Here is a 13082-nt window from a genome sequence, read left to right as displayed (position 1 = left end):
TGTAGCCAATTTTGTCTCATTTCTGATTATGAAAATGAATAGTTTTATTATATGTGAGAATTCTGGCCCCTGGGTATTTCAGGTCTCCCAACATATGTCCTTTGTACATACGCCCTGACCTTTTGTGTGGATTCCAAACCCTCCACAGTAGCATCCAGGGTGGTCCCAGAGGCCACAGGCAGAAGAGAATGTAGCCTTCCAGTTGTTGGATTACAATTCCCGTCGTTCCTGAGCACTGGCCACATTACCTGGGGCTGATGGGAGTTGGAGTCCAACATCATCTGGTGGGCCACCGGCTAGTCACCCCTGCTTGAAATGTTGTCGGTGTTTAAAAAATAGTACTTAGACTGCAATGCAACAAACTCCTCCCACCCCCACATTAAATAGAGGACATCAGTGCAATGGGCAATGGGATTAAGAAGCAAAATTAAACCAATGTGCTGATATTAGTGATCAAGTTTGTTAGCAAAAACACAAAAATCAGAGGCATGCCACGATGTCAAAGTTCTTCATAGTGAAAAGTGCAGGGTTTAGGGCACCAAAGATGGATCCATGATGAGCTAAATAATTAGGATATAGAACTAGAGTACTACCTAGGGCACACGGTCACTCTTGCTGCCTAAGAACATCAGTTAGCAGTTGCCTGCTGTCCTCCCCTCTGTGCCTGCTTTCAGTAAAATCAAATGCTGAGGTGACTGAACCCCTTTCTTCTTCCATCTAAAAAGGACAGAAAAAGCAATACATCTTATGAAGCACCCCACCATTTACTGAAATGAAGACAGCAGTGACACCAAACCCGTCATTTAACCAGTGTAACACCCTTGATGCCATTGTACACCTTTGCTTACCTACGGCTGGAATGCCAGTAAACAAGCAAACAAAATTAAAAAGAGAAAATGTAAATGTTTAATAAGCAATTAATCACAAGGTGATGTGAGCTGGTTACATCTTTAAGCAATTATCATACTTAAATCCAACTGCGGTGGCACGGGGGGGGGAGACTTATCTGCACACCAGGGTATCTTGAATGCCTTCAGTGTTCTATACAGCACCTTGCACAATGGTGACTGCCATGAAAAAGATTGTAGACATCTGTTTTATTGGAGAGCCCAGGAGAAACATACTGGTATCTGAGTATGGCTGGCCTTACAGTTCCCACAGCAGGTGGCTATATAAATTATGCTGACTTTGGGGGGGGGGCACCTCAAAGTCTAAGAGCGTAAGCAGCACCTCTTCTGTTAGCCGCACCAGGCCCACAGTGGCTAGTTTAAGAGAAAAAGATAACGAAGCTCAAGCCTACAAACAATTTTTCTCTCTTGCTTCTACAACTTACTCTGAGGCAGAAAGGATGTCTCTGATGACCCCACAGGAAGTGGCTAGTGTCTCGCTTTCCCCCCCACAGCAGCTTGCAGAGAATTATGGTCAAAAGACACTTGACAGAACACTCTTGGACAAACTCCCTGCCCAAGTTGTAATTTCATTGAACATATGCTATATAATATGGGGTAGATGCTCAAGTAGGGTTTATTTATTTATTATTTGATTTATATTGATTTATATCCCGCCCTTCCTCCCTTGCCCAGGGCGGCAAACAAAAGCACCAAACACTTTAAAACATCATAAAAACAGACTTTAAAATATATTAAAACAAAACATATTTAAAAACTTTTTAAAAAGCTTTCAAGACGTCTTAAAAAAAGGTTAAAAACATATTGTTTTAAAAAGATTTGAAAACATATTAAAAAGCAATTCCAACACAGAGACAGACTGGGATAAAGTCCCAACTTAAAAGGCTTGTTGAAAGAGGAAGGTCTTCAACAGGCACTGAAAAGATAACAGACATGGTGCCTGTCTAATATTCAAGGGGAGGGAATTCCACAGGGTAGGTGCCACCACACTAAAGGCCCGTTTCCTATGCTGTGCAGAACGGGCCTCCTGATAAGATGGTATCTGCAGGAGGCCCTCACCTGCAGAGCGCAGTGATCCACTGGGTATGTAAGGGGTAAGACGGTCTTTCAAGTATCCTGGTCCCAAGCTATATAGGGCTTTGTACGTCAAAACTAGAACTTTGAAATTGGCCCGGTAGCAAATGGGCAGCCAGTCCAATTCTTTCAGCAGCAGGGTGACATGTTGGTGATACACTGCCCTAGTGAGCATTCTCGCTGCCGCATTTTGCAGTAGCTGCAGCTTCCGGACCAACCTCAAGGGCAGCCCCACATAGAAAGCATTACAGTAATCCAGCCTGGAGGTTACCAGTGCATGGACAACAGTGGTCAGGCTATTCCGGTCCAGAAACGGCCACAGCTGTCTTATCAGCCAAAGCTGGTAAAAGGCACTCCTAGCCACTTAGGTCACCTGGGCCTCTAGTGATAAAGATGGATCCAGGAGCACCCCCAGACTACATAAGCAGTACTGAAGCAGTACTGAAAAAGTTTACTGCTCAGCAACATAGGAGAGCTTTGTTGATGGAACAGATGAAATGGGCAGGGCTGAATTTTTATCTTTTATTTATAAGGCAAAAAATCCAATTTACGAGGTACAGAACTAAGTTAGGACTTTAAAACAAAATAAGGTGACTACTGACTTGCTGTTGTTTTGTATGCTTCAGCCAGAAAGGGCTTGCATTACTAAAAGCTGGTGTACTGTCCTTTTACAATGCCCTTCACATACAATACCTAATGGCTCCGTTATATCTAATCATGTAACTTTTATTAAAGGTACATTGAAACTACCTTACTCTTGCTCTGGATCAATGTGTTCCTGATTCCTGCCTGATTTAGTTCACAACTTCAGAGTGGAGAATGAGGGATTCATTCCTAGGAAAATAATGCCATTGACATGATACATTTTCCAAAATTTTGGCACTTAGCTGTAGTCCTCCAGATCTGGATGCTTTGATGGAGGTAAGAAATCGCACAATTTTATATACTGGTAAGAGCAAAAACCCCTCTAAACAAATCTAAGATAACCAGTATCCTCACCGTTATTCAGCACCATTTGCAGTGGGTTTTGGTAACTGATATTTATTACTCAACAAGATTTATATACTGCTTAATTGACAAAAACTTCTAAGGGGCTTACCATGGCAATGGGTTGTGGAGTTCTCCAAAATTACTTTGCTAGTACAAGTTGAAAATATGGTCCAATTTTCCAGATAGAAAACAGGAATACTTAGTAGCTCTTACTTATAGGCAGGGATATGATGTGGCCCGTGGGTTGTTACAATTTCAGTAGAAGAACCAAGAAAGTTTGTAAGGATGCCCTGGAATTCTGAAGAGTAAAGACTTTTTAAATGTCTGAGAAAAATTACACTGTTGTGCAGATATAGGAGTGACCACTATGTACGTTGGGAATATAGTACATGTTAGCATTAGTGTAGCATCCTTCAAAGTCAGCTTTCCATAAAACTTAGTAATCCATTTTTAACAACTGCAAGCTCCAAAATACCAACACATCTGAACTTCAGATTTCATACTGCCTTTTTCAAATGCCTTATTGCCAGTGCCACATATTCTGGAATACGACTCTACAGGAGAGTTAATCAGGCAGCATGGCTTAGACTTTGAGGAGGCGTGCAGCCTGACTGTAACATACTTACTCAATAGTAAATGCCATTGAATTCAACGGTACTTACTATCAAGTGTGCAGCTTTAGTCCTGCAAGTTTAGTGGATCTATTATAGGCTTTTAAAATATAAATTAGAATTATTCACATCCTGCTTTCCAACTTTACAAACAGAACTCCACTGAGCTCAAGGGTCTATGCTTCTTCAGGCTCTGTAAGATGATGCCACGTTAATCCCTGCTTGGCACAGAGCACTTCTAGGCAAGGAAGAACTGATGATATATTACCTTAAAGAATACACTGCTTTCACAGAGATTTGAGCTATCAGCGCTGCCAGCAGCGGACAGTTAACAAATAGCCAAGCCACGTATTCTAAGCTCAATGCCTTTCCAGATGAAGCTATACCACATGTAGTCTGTTTTTGGCCTTCCTGGTAAATGGTAGTTAATATTTTAGCAGGGAGGGGGGCACTAGAGTGCCAGGGAATTCTATCATTTATCAATAAGCCTGAAACCATTAAAGTCTTTGGCTCATAACTCACCATTTCCATCTTTTACTGATTTACCAAGACATGCTGGGAAACATCCACAATTATGAGGTACTGAATTGGTCTTCAGGTGCTTCTGGTAAGTTTTCATTTTATTCAAAAGTACAAGCTGTCTTTAACATTTTTGTACCTTTAAAGATGCTGTTCTGATGCAAGATGCAGAAATGTTTACAGTTTATTGACAACAGAATAGATGCTGCATATAGAGAAGAGAAGACTGAGGGGAGATATGATAGCACTCTTCAAGTACATGAAAGGTCATTACACAGAGGAGGGCCGGGATCTCTTCTCGATCGTCCCAGAGTGCAGGACACGGAATAATGGGCTCAAGTTGCAGGAAGCCAGATTTCGACTGGACATCAGGAAAAACTTCCTAACTGTCAGAGCCATACGACAATGGAACCAATTACCTAGAGAGGTAGTCAGCTCTCAGACAATGGAAACATTCAAGAGGCAGCTGGACAGCTATCTGATGGGAATGCTTTGATTTGGATTCCTGCATTGAGCAGGGGGTTGGACTTGATGGCCTTGATGGTTTTTCCAACTCTACCATTCTATGATTCTATGAGATGGAGATGCAGGGACCCACTACTTGTGTATGAATGACTAACTCAAGTCTGGAAAACAGCAGAGCCCATCACTATTTTCAGACTAATTTTTTCTTCACTTCCATTCATTTGATTGTTGTTTTGTTTGTTGTGGTTAATGTCCATACAAGATGCAAACAAGAGATACCAGTTTGTTTATTGCTAAATGTCAGCAGTAACCATGGAATTGGGCTTATGATTTTGACATTTAGCAGTAGTCAAGTGACTGAACAGAAAACAGATTTTAGATCATGGCTGACAGCTTAATGAAAATGCCCACCATGTGTGTGGCTGCTGTGAAACAGGCAAATTCCATTGAAAGGAATCAAAAATAAAACTGCCAGTATCGTAATATATACAAGTCTACGGTGTGACGGCACTTGGAATACCTACGGGCGATTCCGATTGATGCACCTTAAAAAATACTGTATTGCCAGGAAAGCTGCAGAAAAGGGCAACCAAAATGATGAAGCGGTTAGAACAAAAGAGATGTTCCTCCCTCTCTAACGTCGCTAGGACCTGAGGCCATAAAAAGAAGCTGGATGGCAAGAGATTCAGAATACTGTGGAATTTGCTGCCACGAGATGTAGTGCTGGCAAACAACTTCACACCTTTAGAAGGAGGTCAGACAAAAAAAATGGAGAATAAGGCTGTCAGTGGCTACTAGTTACGGACAACTAGGTGTGATTCTAAATGCCAATTGTTGGGAAGCACATGTGGGAAGAGTGTTGTTACAGTCAGGTCCTGCTTGTGGGCTTCTCATAGTCATCTGGTTGGCCACTGTGGGAAGCAGGATGCTTGAGACATTTAATGCCATGGGAAACATCAATATTTACTATTAAATAACAGAAATTAAGGTAAGACTCGAGTTATTCCGGAAAAGCACTTGGTGGCTTGAGCTTTACTGTTCTATCCCAGTTTTCTGACCTTTCCCAGTAGCCTTCAGTACCACCACCTTCGCATACTTTAAGAAGAAAGTAGTTTATACGCTTTTAAAATAAAGACAGAATAAAGTTAAACGTAATGAGCCACTTGCACGATGAGCAGGGCCATAAAACATGACAGGCAGGGCGGTGTTAGAAGAAGCAGACACACAACTCTGAAGTAAACAGACTTCATTTTTCTGCCTCCGAGTTTCCTGCCTTTGAGCAATAGGAGCTAAACGCACTTAAGAGACATCCAACACCCATGGGAGAAAGCAATTATATTGCCTACAACAATGCAGGAGTAATCAATAATCACTCTAAAACAGGCTATCAACTTAAACCATGGGAAATGGAAAAAAAAGTACTTTCGATAGGCTCAGAAGCACAAAAAGTCTGTGTGCTGTCAAACAGTACCTGTGGATCATAATGCAACAAGAAGATATGCCTTGCATGCACTATCCCCCAACACTTCATATTAGTTCTTCCAAATACCAAAGCCACTGCTGTCAACATTATTAATTCTTACGGTGATGACAGTCAACATTCCAGAGACACAAGAAGTCTTGACCATTGAGATTTTTCGCAGGTTAAAACTGAAAAAGTTTGTTTACATCAGCAAAGGATAAATTTGTATAGACTCTTTCAATCCTAGTGCAAACCAATTCAGATTTTTTTTTCCTGTACTGTCACACACTGGCCCACTGTAGATAAACATATCTTGGCTTAATGAGCTAAGATATGCACCAGCTTGCTCACAGGCTCTGTCCTTGTGCTGCCCTTTTTGCGGCACACCCTGATCAAATATTTTCAAGGTTAAGTTCCTCCATTATGTCTGAACCAGAAAACAATGGTTGCTGTGATCGGGACAGGCCAGGATCTTAAAAACAAATTCAAACTGTAGTTTAAGATCCTGTTAACGGTCATTCCCTTGATTCAGATGCCATAAAGAGCTATGGTAAAGTGACCCAGGAAGTGTTGAACTGCAGGGCACAAAAAAAGGGAGGAATGGGGCAGCATGAGGACGGAGCATTTGGACAGAAGCCTCGTGCATATCTTGGCTTGTTAAGTTGAGATATGTATGTCTGAACCAGGTGGCTAACTCAAACTCAAAATTCAGGATGAATGTTTCAGACACTGGATGGGAAATACTGCCTTATACATGGATAAAGAGCAGAGCTAGCAGCAAACAAACAGGCCTTTACTCTGGCCTTGATTTTTTCTGTGCCAATTTCTCCTATACTTGCTCTCTTAAGTCCCACCCCTGTGGAATTTCACCTGCTGACCAAGTGTATCAGCAGGACGTTTCGGCTGCTCATGTATTCATCTAGCCTAGTAACAGTGACCCATCAACCCCTTGCTTACACTAAACACATCCAGATGCAAAATACAGTATAAAGCTGCATAAAATGGACATACAAACACAATACACAAAACACCACAAACAAAGCTGCCCCCATTGTATACTTTTAAAAAAAAATCAAATTAGCAAAAAGTAGTAAAGAATAAATCAATGTTTTGCTGTGGCTGCACCTGTCCAACATGCAAAAACCACTGTTAACGTTATGGATGGTTAAGTTAAGCAGAAGCACTGGGACCATGCTTGAAATATTTTAGTTATTTTACAAGCAGAGCAGGGGCAGACTTGGGTACTGTATATTGAACATCATGCTTGCAATCTCTCCCTCACCCACCCCCCACCGATAAGAACTATGTATTTTTAAAATCCATGCTGCATTTGGGTCCGCAAACACAGAGCAAACCTAAGTGGGGAAGGGGAGGAGACAGAAGAGTACAAATTTGCACCGCTGTTACTGCCCTCTTAGTCTGGCACTGCTGTCCATGCCTCTTTCCCTTTTGTCTCTCTCAGGGATGGTTAGCTGACCTTAACATGCATAAAAGTGGATGAGGAACTGCCCCACCTACTCTACCTAATTCTGCTCAGCTGACTCGTTGCCCTGGACAATGGCTGCAGTGCGATGCATTCGTCACTTAAAGCAACTCTGCTGGAGTACATCTACAAGTGGACAAAGAAGGGATGGAACACAAAAGTCAGTGAGAAATAGTCACATATTTCAGAAAAAGGCAGACACAGGGCAGGATCTTTAAAAGTCAAAGATCATTCAAAATGCAGGGACAAATCTCATATGCAGAGCACGTATGTGCAGGGACACTGGTTTCTGGATGGTAACACAGATTACTTAGCCTGGTAGGGGTGGAAATGATTTAACAAAGACAAAGGAAAAGTTTAAGTTCACAATACAGTAAGAATCCAGTGCACTGAATGAACACACCCCTGCATTACTTATGGGCGGCATACACTGAATCTGCAGAATGTGGCTCTCCTGGCTGCATTTTAAAAAAAGACTTATTGCAAACCAGTGTTCCTACACATAGGAGACTTAATATAAGCTGGTCAGTTTTTTAACACCATATCATTCGGTCTTTGCCATCCCATTTTAAACTTTCCTTCAAGGTTGTGTTTATCTGGGGTGGGGAGTTGTAACTTCAGGGCACACCTTGGCTACAGAGCGTGATTAAGAAGGAGAGAAGTTAAAGACAATGCTGGGTTCAGACAACGCACCAAGTCAAACTGTGGCTCAGCTGCAGTCACAGGCTGATCTAAAACTGACAAGGAAGGAGCACAGCGGCTGTGATCTCCTCTTCAGGAGCCAATGTGTTCGTGCTGAGTCATGGTTTGGCTTAGTGTGATATAAAAACATGGCCAATTTGGAATGAAATAAGATTTGTGGCTTTACTGCCAACAGTTTGAACGGGAAATGAACATTTCACAGACACACAAACATGACAAAGAGCAGGGAAATAGGATTTCCAGGAAACAAGCACACCCTTAAATACACTTAAAGCAGACTCCCCACACAGTTATTTTCATAAAGAGGTATGTAATTTTGATTTTCAGGTGTTTTTCTAATGTCAATGTTGACCAGTGTTTCTATTAGTATATTACCTCACCTACAATGAGTGTTGTTAAGCAGCCTCTAGAGAAGACTGGTTTGAAAACCACAGCATTTATGATTGATGGAGTACTATTTCTTTCATGTATTCCTCAGTTGTTGGTATCTCTCAAGCACAACAAATCAGTGTTTAACTTTAAATATTTTATTACTTAAGAATGAAAATTCCAAGCTAGAAAAATCTTTAGAAGATGTGTTGTTGAAGCATTCCTGTCTTGGCACAAGACTAATGTTTCAGTTACATCACACAGGCTATTAAAGAATGCACATTCACATCATCTGTTTTAATGTCACGGTTGAACACTTAGGCATCTTCTTATGTTTCTTTGACTACCAAGTCATAAACTAACATGAAATTAACACGTAACTAAATTTTTGAAAGGGACATTGTTTATTATTTGATTTATATCCTGCCAGCCCTCCCAGAGGAGCCCAGGGTGGCAAACAAAAGCACTAAAAACACGAAAAGCCAGTGTGGTGTAGTGGTTAAAGTGCTGGGCTATGACCTGGGAGACCAGGGTTCAAATCCCCACTCAGCCATGAAGCTCACTGGGTAACCTTGGGCCAGTCTCTCAGCCTAACCTACCTCACAGGGTTGTTGTGAGGATAAAATTGGGAGGGGGAGAACCATGTATGTATGCTACCTTGAGCTCCATGGAGGAAAGGTGGGATATAAATGTAATAAATAAATAAATTTAAAACTTCATAAAAACAAACTTTAAAATACATTAAAACAAAACATCTTTAAAACATTTTTTTAAAAAGCTTTGAAGACATCTTAAAGAAAAAAGAAAAGGTTAAAAATGTTTTTTTAAAAAAAATGTTTTAAAAACATTAAAAAGACATGGATTTTTATATAGAGGGGCACTCAAACTAGCACATCAAAGGGGAGGGGTCTAGCCCAGCCTTGTCAGGTTTTATTTTAGGTATAAGGATCTGTTTCCCAAGGATATAAATAGGAGTAAACATCAAGCTGAAGTAGGGCAGTCCAGACACAGGCTTGTCACCTCAGTGAGGACCAGGCTGTTCGTTTTGACCAAGGGTGACACTTTCTTGTACACCATATTTGGATACTTTTAGTAGAAAGGTAGTTTATTTTTAAAATGTGTAATAGACTGAAGTAGAACAAGCCACTTGCATGATGAGTAAACCCACCCATAAAATTTCAATGGGTTTCTATCATGAAAAGAAAGGTGGGATATAAATGTAACAAACAAAAAGAAACAAATAAAATATGGCAGGCAGACCATTGCTAGAAGGAGCAGAAGTACTACTCGTCAGTGACCAAGTTTCAATTTCACCTCTAGAGAAAGCACTTATATTAGAGGGTTGCCTGCAGTGATGCAGAAAAAGACTAGTTAGGGCAAAAATCCAAATGCATGGGACGTATTTTGCATCCCATGTACTAAACTAGGAACCCACTTTTTAAACTGTTTTAAGCAGCTTCATCCAGACATGACTCAGAGAGGTTGGGAAGGATGATACTGATTCCAATATGCTGCATATGTCCAACAAGGTAATATGACTGAGGTGTTCAGATGCAGATCAAATGAGATATTCCATTATTGCAAAAAATAAAAATCTTATTAACTGCACTGGTGGGCACAGCATGCCACAAAAGGTCTTGAAAGATCATTGTCACTAATTTGCAATGTTACTAAATATTAGCTGCGAAGTTGACAATCTTGCTTAAGAAATATCTAGATTTGGACTCAGTACTGCTCCTTGTACAGAAACAAAGGTGGTTAATGGGCTACCTACCAGGTACAGGATGAGGAAAATAAAACGCCTAGACATATCTGAATTTCTAAAGCATAAAGATAACGAGTTAACACACTCTGGATTGGATCTAGACTTCCTGAGAGCTAAGCTTCACTTCTAGGAAAGTTCTGCTGGAGGAAAGGAGGAAGAGAGGCAATTTTCGCTGATTCTTCCTCCTTCCTGCTGTCCTGTTTCCTATGAAAAGGGTGCTCCAGAGGGTTGAGGATCCCTCCCTCGCCCCCAAACAATGTGAGAGGTAGTGCTGCAGAGGGAACTGGGGAAGACAGTCCCCCTTTTTTCTCCACAGGGAGCTTCTGCTGGATCCAAACCACTGATTTCCCTCCTGCTAGTGGTAAGTGGTGGAGCCTTCCACATGAGCCCACTTTCAAAACAAGCAAGAAATGAATTACTGACATTTGAAGTGCTGGAGGAGGCTTCCTGCAGCTTACGAACCTGCAACTCAAAGCAGTAAGTAAGTCACTCTGATTGTACAGAATATTACTCTGTGCCGCAAAGTTCTCCTGCCTTCAAAACGGCATTCAGTATGTGTTGTAGAGGGCAGAGTGGTTAATTTACAGATTCTGAATAGCACTGGCATAGCTTGAGATTATGCGGCATCCTGAATATAAGACGAGGATCGCTATGATGGCATTTATATATTGGTATATATATATGCATGTATGTTGGCAAAATGCTAGCATTTTCTCAAACCTGTATATGTGTGTGCTCATACCCAGGTTTGGGAAAATGCCAGCGGCAGATTTGAAAGAAACCCTCCTTCACAAGCCTCACCGTAATACGATTCACCATCATGCCTTTGAGTTAAGCTGCTTCTTCATGTACCATGTGTAGCAGGAGTAGCTTCTAACAGACAGGGCTCAAGAAGACTGTCGAAAAGACAGCATTATATTAGGAGACTATAGGAGGCAGCAGAAGCTACTGGGATGGCTCAGTTGGGAAAGGTTCTGTCACATAACATACTCCAAGGAAGCGCTTTCTGCAATTAGCAGGTAGCAGAGGAAGTGCTGCCTCACACATCGTTTTCTCATGCTTCCCTGGGAAAGAGAAACAAGGAAGCAAGAATCTACCATACATTCAGCTGCCATCTGCTGAACGGGAAATTGTGCATCTGAGTAAAGGGGCAATGTTAGCACACATGTATGCCTGGGTATATAAAAGGAGCATGTAGGTTGGCCAATTTAAAAAATGGCTAAATAACTCTCACCAAAAAGTTCCCTGATCTTGAACTGAAACAGAGAAAGAATGCTTGGGATGAACATTTATGGGATCTGCTACAACGTTTATGTCCTGAATTTATGACCCATGGTGGCAGCTGGCCTCCCACTACTTCTGAAATGCCGGAATCCATGGAACAGAGTTCATTCTGAACCAGGAACCAGTAGCCCTCAGCACCACTGCAACAAAATCCACAAAAACACTAGGATGTTATAGGCCACTTTTTGCTGTCAAGAATCAAAGGGAAACCTGGTATAGTATGTGGCAATGTGACAAATGCAGAAAAGGAGGGTGGGGTTCAGAGACCAGATTTTAGGCCTTTTCCTACCTTTCCAGATCCATTTCAGGACAGAGCCCAGATGGCCTGGAGTCTGGCATCCAAAAATGGATACATCATTGCCTCAGACCTATCAAGTGTTACCTGAGGAGGATTACAATCCCATACACACCCCTTTTCTGTACAGCTCCCTGGGAGCAAGGGGAAATTGTGGGGATGGATCCAGGTGTAAGAACTGAGGTCCAGGATGTTGTGCATACAAGAGAAGCTAAGTATCGTGGGAAATGTAGTCCTCAGCATTCTTTCACGCTTTACCAAATCATTATCAGTGAGGAATTGCAGTAATTCACTCATCACTGAAAGTAAAATATGAATTACACTGGCACAGCGAGCATTTACCAAATATCTGTTAGTCATCAGCAACGATGTCTGCACCTGTAAGATTTTATAGGACCTCAACCAAGACCATTTATCTCTGAACATTTCCATTCTTGGCAATATTCATACCTTCACTTACATTACAATCTAGTCAAGAGACTGAAAAACAATGCCATTTACAATCTGCCATGTAACAGGAGATTTCTATTTTACATACTACACCATCACTGTAATTTAATTAAGGATTGCAATTAAGGTTTCACACAGAGAAAAGTCCAGTAGATTTTCAGGAATCTCTCTAACAAACTCTCCTCTTTTGATGTCAGAAAAACCACATGTAAGAAAAAGTTACCTGGGCTTTTTCTGTACTCGTGGGCTGCAGGTGTCTGTATAGTACTTTTTTCACAATATCGACAAACAAACAAGTGACAACTATGATGATTATAGCAAACCAAGCGGAGCCACTGGACAGCAACTGAACAAATACGAAGTACATGTCTTGGGTGTGCAAAAATGGCCTGGAATTAAAGCAGATTACAGGAAAACAGATCAAATAACGAAACAAACCAATTTTACTACTGACTAAAATAGGAAAGTATTCAGGCTTCCCCCCAAGGACCCTAAGGCACAGCAATAGGAGATTCACAATGAAGGGCGTCAAATCCAGTTTCCACAGGAACATGGGAGGCTGCCTTATATCAAGCCCATCGAGCTCAGTATAGTCTAGCTTGACTTGCAGAGGCTCTCTAGGGTTTCACACATGGATCTCTCCCAGTCCTACCTAAAGATGCTAAGAGACTGGAGCCGAGACTTTCTGCGTGGAAGGCTCTGCCT

At 41.4% G+C, this 13082-nt stretch overlaps 1 protein-coding gene across 5 annotated transcripts in view; it reads right to left on the bottom strand.

The window, feature by feature from the left end:
• The window catches only part of ATP11B (ATPase phospholipid transporting 11B (putative)), a 107398-nt gene that overhangs the window by 16796 nt on the left and 77520 nt on the right, over positions 1-13082 (bottom strand). For 2 of the 5 annotated variants that reach the window (XM_061637399.1, XM_061637398.1), the window contains exon 28: positions 12601-12766. In XM_061637399.1, coding sequence (XP_061493383.1) covers positions 12601-12766 — 166 coding nt within the window. Of the gene's footprint in view, positions 1-593; positions 718-2795; positions 2817-7552; positions 7639-12600; positions 12767-13082 lie in introns of those variants that run through there. The other 3 variants (XM_061637400.1, XM_061637401.1, XM_061637402.1) reach the window with 3 other exon arrangements.

Source organism: Rhineura floridana, chromosome 7, assembly GCF_030035675.1.
Source record: "Rhineura floridana isolate rRhiFlo1 chromosome 7, rRhiFlo1.hap2, whole genome shotgun sequence".
Taxonomy (NCBI): Eukaryota; Metazoa; Chordata; class Lepidosauria; order Squamata; family Rhineuridae; genus Rhineura; species Rhineura floridana.
Note: the sequence above shows the minus strand (reverse complement) of the source record. Positions and strands in the feature narration are given on the sequence as shown.